We start from the raw sequence: 25,188 nt of genomic DNA on the forward strand, positions 1-25,188 counted from the left end.
ATTTTCTTATACAATTTTTTTTAACAGAACGTAAATGTTTTGTCATCATCAAAAGGGGGGAGATTGTTAGAACATAGTTTAGTTCTAATCACATTTCAGTGTTTTGATGATAACAAACAAATAAATTTTATATAAGCAAACATGGTACTCTAATTCTATACTGTTGATTTCAGAAGATGTTCCAGCACAATCTCAACTTGGCACTTATGAGAAGCTGGAGAAACGCAACTCAAGCCACAAGGCAACTTCTGATACTGCACCAGAACGCTGCGAATATATCTACAACAGAAGTTGAAGAACAAGGCTGAACAGAAGATCATAAGGAATGATTCAAATTAATACCGTTGAAAGCAACTTTTGATACTGCACCAAAACACCGTGAACACATCCACAACAGAAGTTAAAGAACAAAGGTTGAACAGAAGATCACGAAGATTGATTCAAATTAAAACCGTTAAAGACACAATCATTAGCAAAACGACTGCAACATTCCAAAAGCGAAATTCCCAAGATTGATTGAAGAAGCTATCCACATGCAAATCCTTGGAGAAAACAAAAGCAAAGATAACACGCAAACCATTTAATGTTGCATACAAGATTTGAAGATAACGATAAAAAATTCTAAAGCTATATATACTCATGATCGTTTGAAGAAAATAACAAGACAACGAGTGAAAAAGAAGAAAACAAGAAAGAACACACAAGAATACTGCAACTCTGAAATATCATCAAGTGTGAAAAAAAACTCTCTGAATCAACAACTCTCATATCCATATTCTGAGTTCATTATTTTGTACTTAATCTTAGTAAAATATCACAGTTGTGATTACAGCTTTCTAGAAGCAACACTATACACTATCATCAGAAGTTACGTGGTAATTGAATCCTTGAGAGACTAGTTGGGTCAGGAGTCTCAAGAATTATAGGACTAGTTGAGTCTTAGAAGTTGGTTAGTCTCAAACAGTTGGTTTGTGCAGGGTTGTTAGTCACCAGCAGTTTGGCTAGTGCATTGTATTGTGAGTCACAGCAGTTGGCCGTGCAAGTGTAATCAGGTTCTAATTATAGTGGATTAAGTCCTCGTTGAGAGAGGTAAATCACCTTTTTGAGGGTGGAGTGGGGGTAGCCTTATTGAGAAGGTGAACCAGGATAAAAATAATTGTGTTCTGTCTATCTTTCCTTCATCAAGTTTTAAAGAACTACTTATTCAACCCCCCCTTCTAAGTGTTTTCTCAACCTTCAATTATTTGTATGGATCTTCTTCCCATTAGCCCCCTTCTAGTTACCAACGTTGAGTTTGATGAAGTACTTTCATCACTTTTCATCCTCCTTTCTTCCGAAATAATTTTAGTTGCAACTTCTTCAAAACTCGACTTTTCTTTCCCATACATCAAAACAGGTTTGAGATGAGTATAAGAAGGTGGAAGGGACAAAATAAGCCTTAACGTTTTATCTTCATCATCAATCTCAACTTTAATAGATTCAAGCTCAGAAACAATATTATTCAAAGTAGTAAGATGATCAGAGATTTTTGTACCCCCATCCATGTGCAAAGTGTGGAATTGCTCCTTTAGCAACAAACGATTTGAGATGTCCTTTGCCTGATATAACCCTTCAAGCTTTTCCCAGAGTTCCTTGGCTGATGACAGATTCTTCACAAACGAATTGCACTTGCAGCTCTCAAATCTAGTTCCTCACACCTGTCAGCCTCCATGTTGGAAGTGTTTCCTTTTAGCACCTTGTGTAATCCTGATTGTATCATCATATCCTTGACTTGTACTTTCCACAGGTCAAAGTTGATTCTTCCATCAAACTTCTCTATGTCAAACTTCATAGCACTTGAGTAAGACATAGTAGTTGCGCACAGACTGCAAACCGTGTATCAGGTAGGTTCCTAGGAAAGAGAGGTGGGTCACAACGGACACGCTTAAATACCAAGTCTTTCCTCATCCAGAACCTCCCTAAACAACACTTTCATAGTACCACCCCTTCTTCAGCACCTTCACAATATCACAATTCTTTTCTTATGTGGAAGATCAGACAATGCTGCAACCACAAAGAATACTAAGAATTGTGATATCTCATCGAGCCGAAGCTCTTATACCACTGTTGGGAAATAATACAGCTGAAGAAAAAAAAAAAATAGAACACAACCAATAACACAAGAATATAACGTGGAAACTCCAAAACTGTAGAAAAACCACGACCGCTGTCTAAATAGACAACAAGAGAATTATTACTATGTAAAATTTTTACAACACATAGACTTCTCTACTCTCACTCCAATCCCCTATTACACCCACACTCTTACAAAGCAAATATTTAACTAAATCTCACAACACTATAATACAAGAGCATAAGAGAACAAAGAAAATCAAATATAAGCTTAAAGTGCTTTTTGACTAGTGTATCTCACAACAAAGAACTTAGGTCCAATATATAGTCTTGGTCTCCCCCTTGCTTCACCACACTAAGTAATGTGGAACTTCTCAAATAGCTACTTTTTATTTTATTTTTTATTTTTTTGATAGAAAACAATCTCATTCATTAGATGAAAAAGAGAGAGTACAAACATAAAGAAATAAAATGTGTTAGGGCATTTCCCATCAACACATTGACAACATCACTAATAATTAAGACTAACAAGCTATGGACATTACAAAGCTTTGAGAGAATAGAAACCAAAAGGAAGGTACCAAACCAAAACTTTAATCCAATCAACCAAGCAAAGTTCTTCCACATGAGACATGTGAGTTTTGGAATAGCTACTTTTTAACTTCCTTATTTATTTAAGAATTTAGGTAACATTAAACATACAATCAACCCCAACATAAATTTGTCCTAATATATCTCTATAATCCTAAATAGATCAATATTTCGTAGAGGATCCTAAAATTCTTGTGTATACATGCTCAAAATGTTTGTTTTGCTTTTGTCTTAAATTATTATTATAGTTTTAATTTTAATATTTTAATATGTCTTGTATATATTAATTATTAAATTAATTATAATAAAATCTTCCTATTTGATTTACTAAGATGGTTTGTAATTAGTGCCTGAAACCATTTATACATTTGTTTATGCATTTTTTTTTTCTTACAAATTCATGGAAGATTTGATATATATTTACTATAACTATTTCGAGAGATTTAAATCATGAAATAATCTTTATCGATCGTTGCATTTTAAAGGTAATGTGTTTTTTTTAATGTTTGTTGGCAAGATAGAAAGGAAAAAAAAAACAAATACGTGGTATTAGGGGTGTTCATGGATTGGGTAAACCCAATAAACCCAGTAAAACTCACCCAAACCGATCTAAAAAAGTGGGTTGGGTCGGGTTATTGGGTGAATACGGTTTTCAAAAATGAAAATCCATTCAAAATAATTGGGTTATGGGTAAACCCACACCCAACCCACAAAACCCATGGGTTATTGAGTGACTATATTTTTTTTATCTTTTTTGTAATTTGACAAGTGATGACTTTGATGTTTTTAATTTTGCTTGCTTCAATTTCAACTTTTTGAACATCTTTTATTTAGTAAGTAATGATTTTAACTTATTTAGGATGCCACATTTTAATGATTCTGATGCTAATTCTAACAAGTTGCAAGTATTTTATGCAATTCTAGGTTTTACTGTAATGTAACTTTAGTTTTTACAAATATATGTTTATGATAAATTTCATTATACATTTTGACATTTGATGTTTAAAAAAATAGCAGTAATATGTTAAACTATTTATTAAGAAAAAATGTAACATATCATTAATAATTATATACGGAAAAATAATATTGGGTAACCCATTACCCAACCCAATCCAACCCACAAATTTGTGGTTTTATCCAAACCAACCCAATAATATTATGGGTGGTTATTTTTCCTCACCCAAACCAGTGTACCATGTACGGGTTGGGTTATGATTTTGGCTAAATTCAACCCAAACCGATCCATGAACACCCCTACGTGGTATTATTTTCTCTGTGTTAATTTTAACTTTCTTATTGTTGGTCGTAAATTCAAGAAACAATTATTGCCGTTATTTATTATATTGTTTCATTTGTCCATAATTAAAAGTTATCTCGGTGGCATGTCTTGATTTAGTTCTTTTAAATAAAAAAATTATTAATAGTAAATTATGATAAATTCTTTTATGCCTTGATTAGAGGGCTAAAAGTCCCAAAGAATAAGTTACAAGCAAATAATTCTAGAAGTGCTAACACAATTCTCATATGCTTTGAGAATATGGAAATCTGAGAACATAGAAATCTGCAGGACATTCAACCAACAAACTATATTGTTTCTTCAAGGAGAAACATAACGCGTCAGCCAATTGATTTGCTTCTCTATACACATAAGTGATTTCCACCTCTCAATCCAACTCCCACAAAATCTTAGACACGACATTATATAATTGAAAATATTTCGTACTTGCACCAGAACAAATGAACTTTGAAATAAAACAAGGTGCTTCCAGAGATACATCTCCGAAAGCAGAGGACATTTTTGACAACGCGCATGGTGGTTAAGAAGGCCAAGAAATAGATTAAGAGTTTCTCGAAATTAAAGCAACACTTATATGATATGAAATAAATTAGTCTCCAACGCACTGTCTCAAATAAAAAAATATTTAAAAAATAAATAAATTTTGACTTGATTTAGACTATGAATCTTCTCTTTCTCTTCTTTTCTCTCCTTCACCAAAAATAAGTGTAATAAAATTAACAAAAATTAATAAAAAGAAGAAGAGAACATATTAAAGAGAGATAAAGATAATAGTGTGATTGTGAAAGAGATAGTTGGAGAGAAGAAATTAAAGGAGATGATTCAAATTCCAAACTATTAATTCCCATCTCTTGGGAATATAATTCATTTTGAAATTCCATTTTCATATAACTCCACACCTGATTTACCACATGTTGTTTTAGTGGGCTGTGTGTTTTTATTTTCTGGATTGGTTAGCAAAAGAGTGTTAAGATTAGGTAGTACTATGTAATATTAAATTTATAACTAAACGTACAGAGGTTTTGGTCGATAATAAGTGCATGTTTCTGAATCATTAGTAGATAAGCCAAGTGGTGGTTTAATGTGCAAGTTTTGGAAGCAATTGAGTGTGACCCTTAAACTTAATTTGTATCAAAAGAACGTGCATTGCCCCTATTGTTCAAATTCACTTTGGGAGCTCCAAATGAGACACATCATGCAAATATATCTCTTTTTGGAATAAATGTAGCCTCTAAGAAAATGATTGGAAGAAAGAGATGCTATTTAGACACACAAATTGACATCATACACCAATACTAAGAATGATAGAAAGAAAGAGATGCTATTTAGACACACAAATTGACATCATACACCAATAAGTACGGTTTGTATTTATTCCAGCGTGGAAGAGAATATTAATGGTGTACTTATAAAAGCCACCATATAAATTTAGTATGTTGGTGTAAGTTTTTGGTAGATAGGGTCACAGTGTATTTGTATGTTAACACTTTGACGTTTAAGTTATTGAGATCAAAGAGATGTGATTTGCAAGAGTATCTTGCAAGAGTGAATGCAATGTATTAACTATGACTTATGATTGAAAGTAGGGTGAAGGAAATAATTAGGAAGATATGAGTATGGATGATATTGAACAAGAACAAGATATTACTTTGACGCAAGCTAATGAAAATCAAGGATGGAGACCATGGCCACAACCAAGTAATGAACACTGGGAGTATGAGTGTGGGTACCAAGATTATGGCTCAGGCTCACAAGGTAATGATTATGTTGTATTAGATATGCTTCAAAGTATTCAGATCAAAAAGGATGAGCGGTATGAGGAGCAAATGGTTTGGCGCAAAAACTTTCAAGAAACTCAAGACGAACAGTATAGAAACATGCTGGAACATTTATCTTCTCAAGATGCTAACTTTGAGATCTTTGGATCCAGTACTACTGCATAACTTTTGGCTACACAGAATAACATTTGTGACAACAATGCTGCCATTCAGACCAAGATTAATATCATGATGCTTTGGGTATTCAGAATCATGAGGAAATCATGCAGTTCTATCAGGACATGTGTGATTCAATGGGTTGTGGTGGAAGACCATTTCAAGGAAACTATAGGGGTCATTTGAGCTTGATGTCTCTTTTCATTATGAGTTATTTTCCGTTTGGAGTTCATGCATATTTAAATGTCTTGCCTTGATCTTGAATCTTGCATATCATATTTTGTTTTGTTTCAATTATGTTTTATGTATTAAGAACAGTGCCACTTCTTTGAAGTGCTATGGTTTTGTTTATCTGGCCTATTATGACAATTAATATAAATGAGTGTCTTATTACCATATAGTTTGCTTTTGTCCAGCCTTTCTCTATTTATTAACTTTGCGTAATGCCGCGTGTATGGAAACATGTGTGTTTGCACTCTTACTTTTGCAAAACACCTATGTGTGATATAATCATATATTCAAGGAGCCTTCATGAAGACACGGAAAGCATCAGCAAAAGACTTGAGTTTTGCCATCATCAAAATAGGGGATGATGTGAATGCGTTTGCCAATTAGATGATATTTTGCATGATGTCAAAACTAGGATCAATTTAGTTTTTCTGTATATTGAACGGTGTCTCTGAGTATAAGGGTGCACCCTTTTATGTATTGATGCATTAAAGTTATGTCGACACATATGTGTTTCGTGTCGACACGTGTACCAATGTATTGAAGCATGTTGCTTATGGAATCATGTGTCGGCTCATACAACATTTTAGGTCGACACATATTGTAGAAATTTTTTTATGTGTTGACACATACAACCTTTAGGTCGACACATGTATTATAGTTGTAACGCATGTAGCATTCTGTAACTTCGTGTCGGCTCGTAACCTGTTATATGTCAACACGTGCATCAATGTCCACCATCATGGGTTGAAACACAACTTGCCTATGTCGACACACACTGAAGCAAATTCTAAAAAATAACTTTCTAATATATATATATATATATATATATATATATATATATATATATATATATATATATATATATATATATATGTGTGTGTGTGTGTGTGTGTGTGTGTGTATATCATACATGCATCATTTCAAACTTGATGAAACTATAAACATTTACTTAATTGCTCTTTATCTCCAGCCTCTCATATATGCATACACACAAACAACGTACACATAATCATTCATTATTTGGATGCCATCTAGACTTGGTTGATAACACTCAATTTAGGTTTGTTTAAACCTAAGGTTGGATTGAGAATTAAGGGGGTTTCATCGGAAAAACTGTGAGGGTTTTTACTCCAAGGTCAAAGTGAATATTTAGGGGTTTTCGACAAGATTTATGCCGTTGGATTCGATCGAGTGAAGAGCTTTGAAGAACTGAGGTATCTTGCAAAGGAGTAGCATGAGGCAGTGAATCAATTGGTAATCTTGGAATAACAACAAGTTGCAATTTGTATTCAACCGAGTGAAAGCTTTGAAGAACTGCGATATCTTGTAAACGATTAGCGTGAGACGGTGAATCGATTGGTGTATGCTGGGTGACTTGATCAAACTCAGATCAAGGGAAGAGGAGTGTAAGAATCAACATCAAACATAGGTTTTGTAGGTTGGAGTGTTTGACATCTCTTGTAAAAATATTCATAGTAAGATTGATATCTCAATTCCAAATTGGAATTGAGGGAAGACGTAGCCGTAGCAAGGACGATCGGTGAATTGCCTAAACAAACTCCTCGTGTCCTCTCTCTCTCTATCTATTTATTTATCTTGAACTTAAATTTACATTATCAAATTGTTTAAACTCATTGATTGAGCGATTGATTCATAGAAAATTTTTGGAGGTTCATCTCGAATATAAGTGGAAATACTCAAGCCTTCTCATATCTTCTTTGACTAAAGAAGGAAGGTTTTGAATGAGGATAAGCACAACATAAGGCATTCGACAAAATCAAGTATTATCTTGTTCGTCCTCCAATTTTGTCACCGCTTTGTAGAAGTAGAAGTATGAGGTTATACATTTCTGCGTCAGATGTAACTATAGGGAGCATGCTTGCTTAAGAGGATGAAAATGGCATCGAAAGAGCCATTTATTATCTTAGTCGAGTTCTTAATGATGCAGAAACTAGATATAGTATGATTGAAAATTTATGTCTGTGTCCGTATTTCTCATGTACCAGATTTAAGCATTACATAAAGCATGTTGACGTGTATGTTTCGTCTCATTTTGATATAATAAAACACATGCTTTCAAAGCCAATTTTGCATATTCGAATTGGGAAATGGGAACTGGCTTTAACTAAATACTCTTTGACCTACTTGTCTTTAAAAGCAATGAAAGGGCAAGTGGTCGCGGACTTTATCGTTGACCATGCTTTGGTCGAAATAATCCAAAACTTTGTAGAACCTGAACCTTGGAAATTATATTTCGATGGTTCTAGTCATAGATAATGGAATAGGGTAGGAGTTCTAATTATTTCTCCTAACAAAATTCGAAAAAACATTCAAATACAGGATAAAAGGTCCTTTCTCAAACAATGACGCTGAATATGAAGCCTTGATAATTGGCATTAAAATCTTGTTGGATTTAGGGGAAACTAGAGTCAAATTAAGTGGTGACTCTGAACAGGTTTTCAAACAGATAACTAGGGAATACAAATGCATCAAAGAAAATTTGATTATGTACTTCGTGATAGCGAATAGATTGCAACAAAAATTCAAGTACGTAAACATTAGGCATATCCCTCGACTTAAGAATCAAAAGGCTAATGATTTGTCCCAAATTTCTTCTAGATATAAAGTGTAAAAAGAAAAGTTAAAATATTTAATTGAAGTTCGAGGAAAAGTAATGGCAACCATGTTATTCCCATCAGATTTAGAGATGATAAAGCTAAGTTATGCAGACGAAGAAAATTTTGAAATATTGGTCGTTGAAAACTTGACATATGCATATTGGAGAAATCCAATAGTGGGTTATTTGGAGAACCCAACAACATTCGCAGAGCAAAAAAATCAATTATCATGCTTTGAGTTATACTTTCATGGGAAACGAATTGTTCAAAAAGACACCTGAAGGAATTTTGCTCAAATTCCTAAGCAAGGGTAAAAACTATTTAGCTCTGGCGAATGTCCATGGAGGGCTTGTAGAGCTCATCAAGTTGGTCACAAATGAAATGGTTTTTGTTTCAACAAGGAATGTATTGGCCTATAATATTGAAGGGTTGCATCGAGTTGGCTAAAGGTTGTCAAAAGTGCCAAATACATGCAGACATTCAACATGTTCCTGCGAGAGAATTACACTCCATAGTGAAAACTTGGCCCTTCCGAGGTTGGGCATTAGATTTGGTTGGGGAAATTCGACCAACTTCATCTAAAGGTCAAAGATACATCTTAATAGGTATTGATTATTACACTAAATAGATCGAAGTCATACATTTGGTAAAAGTTGACCAAGAAGCGGTTATTGAGTTTATGCAAAGGCATATAATATACAAATTTGAAATCCCTGAGACTATTACAACTGATCAAAGATCAGTGTTTGCAGGTTGAAAATGCAAGAATTTTCTAAGGAAATAGGGATTCAGTTATTGACATTGACGCCTTATTATGCCCAAGCAAATGGTCAAGTAGAGGCAGCAAATAAAATAGTGCTTGGATTGATAAAGAAGCATGTGGAAAAGAAGCCAAATAATTGGCGTAAGATCTTAAATTAAATTCTTTGGACTTGTCGAACGTCTTCTAAGGAAGCCATAAATGCTATGCCCTTTCGATTGACGTATGTGCATGTTGGAGTTTTACCAGCTCGATTTTGTCTTCAATCAACTAGAGTTCATAGGCAATACTAAGTTCCATCTGTGATGTATTGGAATATGATGATTGGCGAACTAGTCGATTTAGATGAAGAAAGACTAAATGCCTTGGAATTGATGAGAAGGCAAAAGAAGAGAGTAGAGAAAGCGTATAATAAAAAGGTCAAAATTAAAACTTTTTCGACTGAGGATTTGGTATGGAAAGTAATCCTACCTATGGATCAAATAGATAGAACATCGAGTAAATGGTTTCCCAACTGGGAAGGGCCATTTCAAATTGTCCAAATCTTTTCAAATAATGCTTATGAAATCGAATAGTTACCAGAAGATCGAAGACTTTTGAGAGTAAATGGAAAATATTTGAAAAATATATAAACCTATACTTCAAGAAGTTAAAATATCAACAGAATAAATGCATGTGCAAAATTAAAAGCCAAAATGGTAAAATAAAATGCCAAAATGGTTGAGTCATTCATTACAACATTGTTTATAAATTAGAGGCCACAAAATTAAAGATGTTACAACACTTATTTTAAGTGCAAAATTTGGTCGGGAGAGAAGCCTTCATTCGTTTGTACTTCGTAGTAGACACCAACAGGCCATGCTCAATCACATATTTGTTAAGAGTGAGGGTGTCGATTTTGGTCCCCAATTTCTAGACCCTTTAGACATGGTAGACACCCACCTTGATATCTTCATCAAGCTAATTTCAATCAAATTGACGAATCTCTTCTTGACGAGCTTTAGATTTTTGAATGTTGGCTTGTAGCTCTTTGATTTGATTCTCCCAAGCAGAAATGTTGGCGACCCAGGTATCGAATTCTTCTTAATTTTGTAAAAAAGACTTTTCAAAGTTTTCAACCTTGAGGGTATATTTAATAACTGCATCTCATTCAACTACTTGGGTTTCCAAATTATCAATCTTGTTCGAAGCCTCTTGCTTACGGAGAAGATCTATAGCGACCTGCTTAACAAGAAACCCAAGCTCCACAATAACATCAGCAACCTCTGGCGAGTGAGTTTTTCACCATCATCGTTAGGGCCAAGCAAAAAGCCCATATACGCATGAGTCTCACCAACGAGATTAGTACCTGGGATTAGTAAATTTTGAGTTTCTCTTCAAGAAGAGACGATTCAGGAACATATTCTGGGTCCCCTATCAACAGTGGACTTGCTATTTGAGTTACCGATTTTTAAAATCTTCTTTCTGCTGACCAACTTTGTTATTTTTGGTCTTCAAATGCGCCATTGTTGGAGGTATGAAATATAGAAGGTGAAAGACGTGTTTGACTTGGATTTTTGAAAAAAAATCGCGAGAAGAGATGAAGATTGTGGGTTCAGAGATGGAAAAGTTTCAAATGTTGAAGATGGCAACCTATTTATAAAGGGTAAATCCGCTCTAGTTTTTTCTTGGAAGGACAAAGGAAAAGTTAGTGGGACGCGTGTCTTTTTGGGAGAGGTTGGGTAAACGGTTACCCTTTCAGTGGCCACCTTACCCCTATAATATAGGAATGATGATGATGGTTGCAACATAACACGTCTCAATGAGACGTTTTTGGAAAAGTGGTCATTATGACCTTGACGTTACAATAGTAAGTAGTGTCACGTCGATAAGCTATCAAAAAATGTCCCTTTCTCCATTTAGTAAAAAAAGACATTTTTGGGGGACAATTTTTTGGCTTTGATTTCGACGATCAAGAAGATGTAAGATGTCTTAGTAGAACTTAAGGAAATATTTGAGGAAAATAAGCTTCCTTCGACGAGAAAATAAGCTGGCGAAAAGGGCAACAATCTGGCGAAAAGATGGTCCTCTTAGCAAAATTACGGACTTAGAAGATTTTTAGATAATTCGAATATAACTTCGACGGAGAGAATTTGAAATAAGGTTGATAGTTGTATTTTAGCCTTATGTGTTCCTTAAAAAGGACGCGTGGAGACTTATGGAAGGCCAAGCGTATGCAAACAAGAATGTGTCATCCTTTGGAGTAGAGACTGTTCGCTAACGTTACTGTCAAAGTAGTATAAATAGGGGTCTTAGCATGAGATTTATGGGTGGTCAATATTGTACCAAACTCAAAATCACTCAAAGTATCTAAGTGTTATTGAGACAAGAGTTTCTGAGAACATGTATGTATGAAACACCATCTTTATTTCAATGTCAATTTACTTGCATTAATGTCATTTCCATTCAATTTAATTTCTAATCGAAATTATAATTTTTGCTTTTACTTTTCATAAACGGTCTTTAAAATATTTTAATTTTACTATTAACATCGAAGAAGTTAGTATTGAGAAAACCTTAAGCAAAACTATACACATATGTCCTAGGATCAATCTAATCGATCATGTAAGTAACTAAATTATCAAGTTTGGAAGACAAACAGTCGGTTACCAAAATCCAAGGTAAACATGATGACTATTGTCCGTGGTTGACAATTTTAGGCTGTAAGTTGCATCGTGAATCCATTACACAACTTCTTCCAGAAATTCAGAGAGTTGTCCTATAGGGTCATGAACCGCATCACAAGGGGTGTCCTTTGAGAGTTAACACAAACAATTTTCATTTTATTGCATTATAAACAGGATGATAATAGATCATATTATCTATGTGATTAATTTGCTTGTTCGGATCCCCGGTTCCATTGTAGTTGTCAAGATTCAGAGGCTTTTTAGGAGACTAGGAAATCCTATTGTTAATAATGGGATTTGAGAATAGGTTTTTCCAACGGTGAGAGGGGTCCTTCGACTAGGAACAATGTAGTTTTGATCTTCTAGGTCAGAGATCTTTAAGAAGGGAGTTGTTGTCATCTTTGCCTCGCCCACCATGAGGGGTAGAGTTACGGGCTCGAGTAAAGCGACATTCTATCAATCTGGAATCCATCTTGTATTGTGTTGCGACATCATTGAGAATAACGTTAGGCATAGCCCTAAGGTTGCCACCATGTAACACCTTCAATTGCATGGCGGCTCGCAACCGAGCTTTTTGTTGTTTTTATTTTACATGTAAGGGTCTGTCATTTAAAGGTGTGCATTGTGTGATTGCACCAGATTGTACTTTTTTGTTATGAGTTCATTTGTTCTCTGCATCCCTAGTTGTCTTGAAGGTGTTGAAGGCTTTGGAGTATTTCTGGCTCATGTGTTTGTGTATGTAGTTAAGGTTGTTTAGAGGGTTGACATTTGAGTAATTGTTGAAAAGGTTGGAAGGATGTTGAGATGATTGGACAATCAAATTGAGTTGGAAGCTACCATTGGTGGCTTAGAGGATTCGTGATTATCTTATTTTTCAACAAAATCAGTCGAGACATTACAACTAAAAGGATATGATAAATTCAACATGAAATTTTGTAAGAATCGTCAATCCCACAAATGACACCATTATTCTGACGTAAAATAAAAGATTAATAACATGATGAAAACCGTTATAAAAACTATCTGGTACGACAAACGAGAAAGAGTTTTAGTAAAAAGTTATTTTATTAAAATATTGTACATGTTAATTTCTAATATAAATACATAAATTATCTTCACACTTCGGGATCACAATTCACAACTAGAGTTTGGTTAAAATCCTTGACTTCGGGAACAATAACCCTATAGAATCTTCCAAAAAAAACAAGACACTTACAAAACCCTACACTACACTCCCACTACCATGATGGAATCAAATGGTCAAAAAAGAATCACGAAAACGCCACGTGTCAAGAACAAACATGCATCTGCAACACCGGAATATCCCTCTCACAAAACACCGAAATCCCCATACTACCCTCCATGTTCCACCACTTCCTCCTCTTGATTTCACGGCAAAAAAAAAAAACACCGTTCTCTTCAGGTGAAGTTTTTTTTTTTTTACTCATCATCGTTTTCACTCTCTCCAACAACCCTATAAAACGATTCAACCATTTCTCTAAACCCTCTTTATTCACTTTCCGAAAAACCATTTCTTTTCTCTCTTTCTCTCTTCCATTGCTTGAACCCCACTTCATAAAACGACCTGGGTTTTTGTTTCTCGTAACATAAACCTCATGACGTAGTACGATGAATGTGCCTTTCATGTTTCTTTGTTTTTTTGCGTTTGTTTTTATCAGGCCACATTGTTTGACTTCACTTCAAGTTTTTCTACCATGACGCTTTCTTCGTTTTTATTTAATCTTGATCATACCCTTTTGCCCCATTTCGTATAGCTTTTGAAAAAAACTATTTTTTTTCATCTGGGTTGTTGTCGGTTTGGTTATTTAGTTCAAAGTTTGAATTTTTGGTGTAGGGTTTTTGCTTTACTAGTATCAATTTGGGGTTGGTTTAGGGACAATCCATCATTGTTTTTCGTTGTTGTTGTGGTTTAATGTGATAAAGTTTAGAGTGTTGTTGTTGTTGTTGGTGGTGGGTTTTGGGTTTTGAAGGATGTCTAGTGATGAGATTGATCCTGTTTTTGTGTCATGGGAGGAGCAAGTGATATGTCAAGAGCGTGGGAACCGAGTGATTCATTTTTACTTGAGACATGTGTCTGGGGATTCTGTGCTTGCGGTTGTTGGGACTGAGAGGAGTGTGAGGCACATGATGTATGTTGTTCCTCAACAGTTTTTGCAGGCTTATGGATCTATCAACCTAACTTATAAATGGAGGGCGAGGAGGGAGGTTGTGGACTGGCTTAATCATTTGGTTTCGAAGAATCATTCGCGTCGTGCAGGTAATTTTGTTTGATTCTCATGTGTTTTGATGATTTGTGTGTGAAGAAAATATTGTTAGTGGATTCATGTGTATTTGCTGAATTGTGTTATTTTTATGAATGAATGGATTTTCTGTATACATGAGTTCATGTGCTCTTGTCGAATGCTACATTGATTTTTTATCAACCACACAATGTACTTCTTGAAAGGATTTTGTTAAGTCCGTGCTGTATGAATTTTATATGTCTTTGTTGGCAGCAAAAGAATTTTCCATGACGATTCATGATAACCTTAACGTTGATCCATGCAAAGGTTTTCAAGTGTGATTGCGTTTGTGGTTAGGTAGAAACTATTGATTTTGTAGAAAATTGTGAACAAATGTGGTGTATGTAGTTGTGCTTGCAATCGTGATTCAGTTGTGAATACCTCAAAGGCCTTTACGTTGTGGTTGTAATTGCGGTTATGGACAATTTTAAACCATGATCCATGCTACTAATACTCAATGAGGTTTTACGTTGGTTGTCCCATGTCTTCTATATAACTCATCGTAAAGATTCGGCTTTGGTTGTTGTTTCATGGCTGCTTACTTCAAAGTTTTCTGTACATTTTGTTTCTTGAAAGGTGTTTTTCAATTTTCATAATCATGGCTCAGAGTGAGCGATGAAAAAATTTTGAAAATGTGAATTGATTTTGATTATTTGTTGACTGAATTTGTTTATTTTTGAATAAATGTTACATTTATATTCCTTGAGCAATATCTTATGGAATTTATACGCTATATTTTTAAATATTTGGTATTATGGCCGATAAATGATCACCATGTTAGCATCCACGCTTGTTGCATTCATGGTAAGTGGAATAAATGTGAGAGTTGTCGTGATTAGTTTTTTATTCTAGTTTATGGCATTTTGTTTTGTTAATGTGATTTATAAAATTGCGGATTATTTTAACAATCAAATATTAAGATTAAGAATGAGTAAGAGTGGAAGGTCGAGGTAATAATAAGAGAACTAGGGTTTTAGGGTTGAGGAACCTCTCGGAGCTAAATGTGACATAATACGTAAAGATCACGTGCTTGTAACGTGATATAATACGTAGAGATCACGTGCTTGTAACGTGATATAATACGTAGAGATCACGTGCTTGTAACATGACATAGTACGTTAGATCACGTGCTTGTAACGTGACATAATACGTAAAGATCACGTGCTTGTAACGTGACATAATACGTAAAGATCACGTGCTTGTAACGTGACATAATACGTAAAGATTACGTGCTTGTAACATGACAATACGTAAAGATCACGTGCTTGTAACGTGACATAATGCCTAATGGTCACGTGCTTGTAAGGTGTTGTAATACGTTCTCTCGAGCAGTATTAAATCCCACCGACGCGTTACTTTAAATCAGATCTGAAAACACTGTATTGCAAAATTTCACAAGTCTGTGCTTCTTCGATACTGTCGAGGCCGTCGTTGTGATTATGGATACAGAGAGTACTATGGATACAGTGAGTATGGATACAGAGAGTACTATGGATACAGAGAGTATGGATACTGAGAGTAGTGAAGTAGAGATGCCTTTTAATCCCATACGTTGGATGCAACAGGAAATGGGTACTGTTCATTTTGTTTATTAACTTCCTAATCTTTCCATTAGTATTAGACTGTAATCTGTTATTGTGTTTTAGATCTGTGTTGTGTGTTCTGAATTTATGTCTGTGGATCTGTCAATTTTATTTCATTCCGTTTTTTATTCTCAATTAATGCATTAGACATGGTATGATATTTTGAATGAATCGATTAGATTTTGAAGATCAAACCCTAATAATTTTCTTTCTTGTTTTATTTACGCGAGTCTTGGATCTTGATGTATTGTTTAAGTTGCTGTGTTGGGTTTGTGATACCTGTATCCTGCGATACATGTGCGCCGTATCTCGACCCGATACAAAACTGAACCCAATCTATACAAATCTCTATTGTGTATGTATTTTGGATATGAATCTCAATTCATTATGATGAATCCCGATTCAGTTCAATGTGATAAATCCCGATTTAATCTAATGAATTGCTACCTAAACTTAGTGTAGTCAGCCGCTTTTTATGGTCAACTTTATTTGAGGCTCTTTTAATGTAAATCTCACTCGGAGGATTTTTGACACGAATCTCCTTGTGATTTTTATCGATATTATTACTTTTTGCCATGTATTTTGTTTGCTACAACATGGTCTGTCAATCTTCTTTAACCGCTTTTATTCTGAGCAACCTCATTTTTTTCTGACAGATGCACTGCTGGATGGTTCAGAAAATGCTCTAGGACCAGGATCTTTTGATATGTACGCCAATAACAGAAAAATACCAGATAAACTGGTATAGAAACGACGACGAATAAAATCAACCTCTTATTAGTTCCCTTTGTATCTTTATATGACATGATTAATTCACCATGCCTGTGTTTTCTGCACTGCAGATTTCTAAGAAGCTGAAATTTCAAAGCTCGGATATTGAATGGTCAGGCAATGCTTGGTTTTGTGCTAAATCGCTGAAGCACTACACCGGGTTTGACAGGAAAGGGACAACCATATATGTAAGTAAACAATTTGTTTTGCTGTTACATGTCTGTCATTTCCTTACATTCTCGTGGCCCTGTTTGGATAAACATCTTAATTAAGCGCTTATAGCATAAACACTTATCATGGAAAGCTTGTGAAACTGTTTTTATATATAATATTTTTGTAAGCTATCGTGGAGAGCTTGTGAAAAAACAATGTCATACACTATTTTCATAAACTCTCTCGAACAGTCTCACAGGAGCTTATGAGTATTTAAGCTCAAATAAGTAAATCCAAACAGGCCCTTGGTATCATTGACTTTTATTGTGATACAGGGGTAATTGTATGATTCTAAAATATTTCTTCAAATTTATAGGTTCATTCATTTGTATATATTATGGCTGAAGATGAAAATCCCTACCTTGGTTACTTGGAAGATATGTATGAAGACAAAAAGAAACAAAAAAGGGTCAAGGTAAGGTGGTTTCACCGCGGTCAGGAGGTTAAGCATGTGATTCCAGACCTTGATCTTGAAGAGGGTGAAGTTTTCATCACACCTAATGTTCAGGTGATCAGCGCCGAGTGCGTCAATGGGCCTGCAACAGTTCTGACTCCCAAGCATTATGAAAAATACAAAGCTGAGTTGCTGCCAAATACCTCTTTACCTGAGATTCATATATGCTTTAGGCAGCTTAAAAACAATAAGCTCAAACCCTTCGCACTTACTAAGCTGCGCGGTTATGGTAACCAGCCTATACTTTCGGGTTTGAACAGCCCTAGCCCTACTCTTTCCAAAAGAAAGACAAACTATCCAAAACTGGAAGATGGTGAGAACTTCACTCTAGATGATTCTTTGAGGTACGGCATTAAGAAAAATAGAAATTCTGTGGAGTATTTGGTGCCTGAAAATGGTTCGTCCGGTCTTCAATACTCTTCTCCTGTGAATGAGATGTCAAAAGGTGAACCGAAATACCCTAGTCTGAAACTAAAACTGTCGAAAACAATGGGTGTTAAGGTTATGGAACCGAAGCCTGAACCGCCTTTTAAGGTCAATGATAAGATTGAGTTTCTCTGTCAAGATAGTGGCATTAGAGGATGCTGGTTTAGATGTACAATCTTGTATGCATCTCAGAAGAAGCTGAAGGTCCAGTATGATGACCTGATGGACGCAGATGATGAAGGCCTACTCGAGGTATGCATTGCCAATGCCTTATCTAATCTATCTATTGGCAGAGTAATTTTCTATACTAGTATATACTATAAATAATGATTATCTATGAAGCACGGACACAGACACTAGACATGACACCGTCACTGACACGTCGTCACAGGTAATTGTTTGAAAAAATAAATAAATTGAATGTAATCACAAGTGTCGGTGTCGTGTTGGCATCGATGTTTGATACAGACACAGACACCTTTTTTCAGAGGTGTTAGTGCTACAAAGATGATTATGGTGTGTTTTGGGCTTAGAAGTCGTACCATGTCACTAATTGTGTCCTAGTGAAGCTAGTGAAAGAATACGGTTCTCAACTCTATTATTAATTTTTGTAGGAATGGCTCCCTGCATCCAGAGTGGCAAATCCTGACAAACTGGGCATGCGTTATTATGGCCGTTTAACCGTACGACCACGCCCTCCTGAATTTACTAAAGGTTGTACATTTGAGGTTGGAGCAGCAGTGGATGCCTGGTGTGGTGACGGATGGTGGGAAAGTGTTATAACTGCTGTCGATGTTTCTGAAGTTGGAACTTATCGGCTGTATTCCCCTGGTATGATTTAAATTACTCGGTGCCGTTTACTTGTAGTGTTTTCTGTTTTCATTTTTATGCTAAAATAAACAATAGTTAGTGAATCATCCTCTCCTTTTTATAAGACATCTCATGGTGATGTGATTCTCTTTAGGTGAGGAGAAGTATATGTTGGCCAAGAAGGACGAGATTCGGATTGCCCAAGATTGGATTGATGACAAGTGGGTTGATATATTGGGAAAGCCAGACATTTGCAGCATTATAGCTTCAAATACCGGTTCCCAGACCAAGCTGTCATCATCTAGCTCTGCAGTGGTCGATGGGTCAATGACTGGCAGTTCTGCAACATTAGAAAGTCCGTCGCCAGTTGCCAGAGTTGATGTTACTCCAAAGGTTGAGCAAGAATCATCTGGTTCCGAACCACTTCATTATGGCGGAATGAAGAGATTGACTTTGTGGAAACCACCGCTCCATGCCATTCATGAAGATGAGGATATCGACCCTTCTGGCTTTGATGCTGATACTGACGAAGCTGATGATGAACTACTCAAATCCAAGGACGACTCTGGCAGTAGCAGTGACGATGACGGCGGTGACGGTGATGGTGATGGCACTGACAACGACGGTGATGATGATGCTGACAACTCTGGAGACGACAGTGTGGATAATTTTTCAATGGATGAAAAATTTGACTGTTCTGAATCGAAACTCGATGCAGCAGGATCGGTACATGTTACATGAATATAAGGTAGAGAGGTAAATGGGAGATTTCTTTCTCTTACTGATTATACTTAAATGTATATAATAATGAAATCAAACTTCAGGATAGCAATATGCAGAGGATCATGGTTGGTCAAAGGTTGTTAATTTAGATAACTGTAGTGTATAGCTTATGTTTTGGGTTGTTGATCTATGGTGTTTCGGTAGATCAACAATCGATAAGGCTTATACATATTTAGTTCATGTGGGTTGTTAGATGCAGAATTGCATGAATATTCGCTGAAACTTGAAACTGCGTATCAATGAGTTTAGCCCCCAAGGGTAAATTCTGTGTAACTTGAGATTAAGGTAGTTTTTACCTGACCATGAAGTACTATATAAGGATTTTTTTTTCTGGATAATTTTGCATCTGTGCTTATTAATGGCGATATGTAACTATCATATCGACAATGTGTTTCTGTCGTTGTTGCATGACATTAATGGTGTGTTTGCAACCGTGCGATGTGATCTCCATCAAACATGTAGTGGGATTAATGTTTGTGACTTGGAGCTTCATTGTGAGGGTGCTATTGTAACACCAACACTTTTGAAAAAATATGTGTTTGTATTAGTTTCGGTGTCTGAAACTGACACCGATATTTGTGATTACGTTTAATTGATTCATTTTTTAAAATTATAATCGGTGTCGTTGTGACAAGGTTGGTGTCGTGTTTCTAGACTATTGCTAATTTGCACGGCACACAAGTTATTTTAAGAATGTATGTTTCTGAAATGATGTTGAGGTGTGTGGAAAGGAGTCCCTTCAACATAAAATTGATTGGTTTTTTAGTTACACTCTTAAAATATCCACTTAACCCCAAATACATGAATTTGATTTCAAGCTTGTGTGAATTTGGTTCATGTATAAAATGTTTGCTTTTTGTGGTCTAGGTGATATTTTAGGTATGTAACTTTAAAATGTTCACAAGTTTAAGGGGGTACTGATAGCAAATTGAAAAGGTTTGTCTAATATGGTACTGATAGCAAATTGAAAAGGTTTGTCTAATATGGTTTTATCAATAGAAATTGTCAATACTTTTTCGCGGGGTATGACAAGGTTTTAGGTTTCATCTAATATGCTCGTTCTATTTGTAGTTGCAGGCATAAACATAAATTTTGTATTGTTTAGATTAAAAAGGTGCAAATTTTGTATTGTTTAGATTAAAAAGGTGCAGTACCCCAATTTTGTATTGTTTAGATTAAAAAGGTGTAGTGCCCGTGGGTCTGTTCTGTCTCGTCACACCTTATTTTTTTTATGGGACGAACTAAGGTTTAAGTGTATGCCCTACACAATGCCTGTCTTATCCCGTTCTATTTTTTATCAGGGCTTTTGCAAGAACGGTCTAAATAAGGCAGTCCAATTGTCACTCCTAAACGGTGGTCGAGACAGACATGTCCGTTTGTCACTCCTCATCCCGTCCTTTTTTTAGTGGACTTTTGCAGGAGGTTTAAATAGGGCAGACATGTCCGATTGCCACTTCTAAACAGTGGTCGGGACGAATATTTTCATCATCTTAATACAAGATTTTCTATAAATTTTATGGGTGTTAAAAGAGTGTTGTAACAATTGTAATTCTTTTTATATTATTGTTACGCTTAATTATATAATATGAGAGAAAATAAAATAGGGTATGTATAGTTAGAGAGAAGTCATCAAAATATATGAAAGTTTACAATTGAGTTTTTTTTAATTAAGTTGTAATCGGTCTAAAATCTATAATACCTTATCTCTTCAAGTCTTATGTTTTCTCCACTAAACTTGTTTTATTTATATTAGAGAGTTAAATATTATGAAATTGGACAAAATAGATAGGGAGAGGAAAAAACGACTTTTTATCTATAATATAAAAAAATTAGTGGTTCTAGTTTTTACAAAATTACTCATTCTTAATTTTTCTACACCTATTAAAATTGTTGGTTTGTTGTCAATCCACACAATTGTCCATTATAATTTTAATATTTTATTCAACTATATTATAACTTATTTTCACCATTTTTTCTCTCTCTTCACCTTTTTAGTTTTCTATCCTAATCTCTATACTCCATTTTCTCTTTATAAGAAAAATGGTATTTATGATCCAAAAAAATTTAATGAAAAATGGTATACAGTAAAAAATTTATTATTAATCTAACTTTTTTTATATAAAAAAATTTACTATTCATTCAGATATTTATGTAAATGATACTTAAACATAAACAATATTTGTATACGGAAAAAATCTATTATTAATGTAAATATTTTTATATGCGAAAAATGATATTTATGATTCAAAATTTTTTTATTAAAAAATGGGATAAGGGGAAAAATTTACTATTGATATAAATATTTTTTTATACGAAATTTTACTATTCATTCAAATATTTTTATGAATGATACCTACACAAAAGTAATATTTGTATACGAAAAAAATTTATTATTGACCTAAATATTTTTATATAAAAAATAGTAGGCTTAATTGCAACTTTGGTCCCCCTATTTAGTCATTTTTTCTATTTTGATCCTCCTATTTTAAAAACCACTATTTTAGTCCTTTTTTTAAGTTTTCTAATGAATTTTAGTCCCCCTTCAGATCAGGAGGCATTTTTTAATGAGTTGGCACTATTTTTTTCTTATGTGTCATTTTGTCTTTCACAAAATTATTTCCATGTCATTTTTTGTTTATTTAATATTAAATTATTTCATAAAGTTTAATAATAAATCAATTATTAAGTTATTTATTAAATATTTTTATAAATTTTTATTTTGAAATTATTTAATTTAATACAAATTTTTTTATAAATTTTTATTTTGAAATTATTTAATTTAATACAAATTTTAAAAGAAATACTTTGGAACCTAGGCCCATCAACTCTCAATACTCTTCAGCCCATATATATTTAAATTTCAACGTTTTTTAAAGCTATATAAAAACTAAAATTATTTATAGAGAAAACAATGTGGGTCTTTAATAGTCTCTTTTGTTCCTTATGTTGTCCAAAATCCAAAAGCTCTTTGTTACCTCTGGCTTGCAATCTTTGCAAAGTGACCCAAGTTGATTAACAAGAATATCACATAAAGTTTCAGCATCCACCTTTGCTTCTTGCTCTTCAAATATTCTGCTTTAGGCCTACAAACTTTTGTTTAGTTTTTATTCTGTTTTCTTTAAAATCACCTCATGCTACAGAGTATTCAAATTCAATCACGAAATGGAGAAGTCCAATTGAGTACCATCCTTGGCTTGGAACGAACTGTAAGTGGTAGAGGTTCTTGTAGAACACATTCAAAGACTAATGAATCAATAATGGTTGGTAAGAATGATGATAAAGATAGCTCAATATGCCGGTATCAGATAGTGGCCCCAACAGAAATAATGATTTACGTGTTGTTTCAATTTTGGGTATGGGAGGAGTCTCTAAAACAAACTCTGTAAAGCTGGCTGAGTATGATGGAAATTCCAGACAACATTTTTATATCAAAGCTTGATGAAATGTATGAATGCATTGGAGACAATTGGCCCAGAGTTCTATCATGTCCACCGAATTCTTCCCTTCAACCATTTCCTTCCCTTGCGCATATTAAATTTCACAACACGCCAATTTTGCATTAAAGTTCCACATTGGTTTCTCTATAAATAATTTTAGTCTTTATATTGCTTTAAAAAACTTTGCAATCTAAATATATATATTGGCTGAAGAGTGTTGAGAGAAATTGGGCCTAGGGTCCAAAGTATTTCTCTTAAAATTTGTATTAAATTAAATAATTTCAAAATAAAATTTTATAAAAAATATTTAATAAATAACTTAATAATTGATTTATTATTAAACTTAATAAAATAATTTAATATTAGATAAACAAAAAATGACATGGAAATAATTTTGTGAAAGACAAAATAGGACCAAAATAGTGGTTTTCAAAATAGGAGGATCAAAATCAAGAAAATGACTAAATAGGGGACCAAAGTTGCAATTAAGATCCGAATTTTTTATATTCTAAAATGGTATACGGGGAAAAATCTATTATAGATCTAAATATTTTTATAAACGAAAATTTATTATTGATCCAGATATTTTTGTAAGCGATACCTAAACATAAATAATATTTTTATATGGGAAAAAATTTATTATCGATCTTAATATTTTTCTATATGAAAAATGGTATTTATTATCAAAAAAAATTTAATTAAAAGATGGTATACGGAAAAAATTCTATTCTTGATCTAAATATTTTTATATATATGAAAATTTATAATTGGCCGAGTTCGAGTTCTTCACGAACTTTTTTTTAGCTCAACCTCCACTCGTTAAGAATTGGCCGAGTTTAACTTCGAGTTTGAGCTCCTCACGAACTTTTTTTCCAGCTCAAACTCGACCTGTTAAAAGTTCATGAACATCTCAATTCAACTCATTAGGTTTATTTTGTTTGATTCAACTCAGTTATCTCCCAGACTTAAAAGTAATTTCTTAAAGTATATATATATATATATATATATATATATATATATATATATATATATATATATTACATTTTCAATTAATATTTTTTTAAATAAAATAAAATTTATAAGATTGAAATTTATACGATGTTGATTCTATTTGTATAATTTTTTTAGAATATAAATTATCAATTAAAGCGTTAGATTAAAAAAAGATAGTGTTAAGATTCTGAACTATTTTCGAGTTAGTTTAGTTTATTTTCGAGTTAGTTTAGTTTATTGTCTGCCATAGGTGTTAGTGTAGTACCTTTAACCTCATTGGTGTTAGTGTACTACCTTTGGCTTTAACCTCATTATAAAATGATAGAAATTATAATCATATTGAAATTATCCTCATTCTCTTTCTCTCACAATCTTTCTCAGACAATGGAACGTAGAGGTTATACTTTCTGGGCCGCTGATGAAGAGAATGCGCTTGCTGACGGTGTCCGCCGCTACCATATTCCCCCGTTTGCAAAAGAAGCACAATGGAACAAAATTTTAGGTGACCCAAACTTCGTTATCTTGGCTCATCGAACATGGCAATCATTGAGTAACAAATGGAGATGTATTCATCAGTTTTATGAGGATGCAGCTGGGGTGGAGGAGGATGTAGCTGGGGTGGAAGATGCCGTTGAAGAAGATCCACAAGCGTAGTCGTTTCTTTAGAGATGCACAATGACAGGTCAAATACTTGTATAGTTTAGTGTTATACGTCTTTGAAATTCCAATACTTATATAGTGTTTTGTTTTGTTCTTGATAAAAACTGTAGTCGTTTCTTTAGAGATGCACAATTACAGGTCAAATACTTGTATAGTTTAGTGTTATACGTCTTTGAAATTCCAATACTTGTATAGTATTTTGTTTTGTTCTTGATAAAAACTGTAATCGTTTCTTTAGAGATGCACAATGACAGGTCAAATACTTGTATATGTCCGTTTGTCACTCCTCATCCCGTCCTGTTTTTTAGTGGACTTTTGCAGGAGGTTTAAATAGGGCAGACATGTCCGATTGCCACTTCTAAACAGTGGTCGGGAAGAATATTTTCATCATCTTAATACAAGATTTTCTATAAATTTTATGGGTGTTAAAAGAGTGTTGTAACAATTGTAATTCTTTCTATATTATTCTTACGCTTAATTATATAATATGAGAGAAAATAAAATAGGGTATATATAGTTTGAGAGAAGTCATCAAAATATATGAAA

At 34.1% G+C, this 25,188-nt stretch overlaps 1 protein-coding gene across 1 annotated transcript; it reads left to right on the plus strand.

The window, feature by feature from the left end:
- Positions 1 to 13,609: 13,609 nt before the first annotated feature.
- On the plus strand, positions 13,610 to 19,890 carry LOC131595384 (uncharacterized). The gene is made up of 6 exons (XM_058867728.1): positions 13,610 to 14,487; positions 16,752 to 16,837; positions 16,938 to 17,054; positions 17,396 to 18,211; positions 18,574 to 18,790; positions 18,924 to 19,890. Exons 1-6 carry the CDS (start codon positions 14,202 to 14,204, stop codon positions 19,508 to 19,510), a joined length of 2,109 nt encoding a protein of 702 aa, XP_058723711.1. The 5' UTR covers positions 13,610 to 14,201; the 3' UTR covers positions 19,511 to 19,890.
- The last annotated feature ends 5,298 nt before the right edge of the window (positions 19,891 to 25,188 follow it).

The sequence above is a fragment of the Vicia villosa genome, linkage group LG4 (assembly GCF_029867415.1).
Source record: "Vicia villosa cultivar HV-30 ecotype Madison, WI linkage group LG4, Vvil1.0, whole genome shotgun sequence".
Taxonomy (NCBI): Eukaryota; Viridiplantae; Streptophyta; class Magnoliopsida; order Fabales; family Fabaceae; genus Vicia; species Vicia villosa.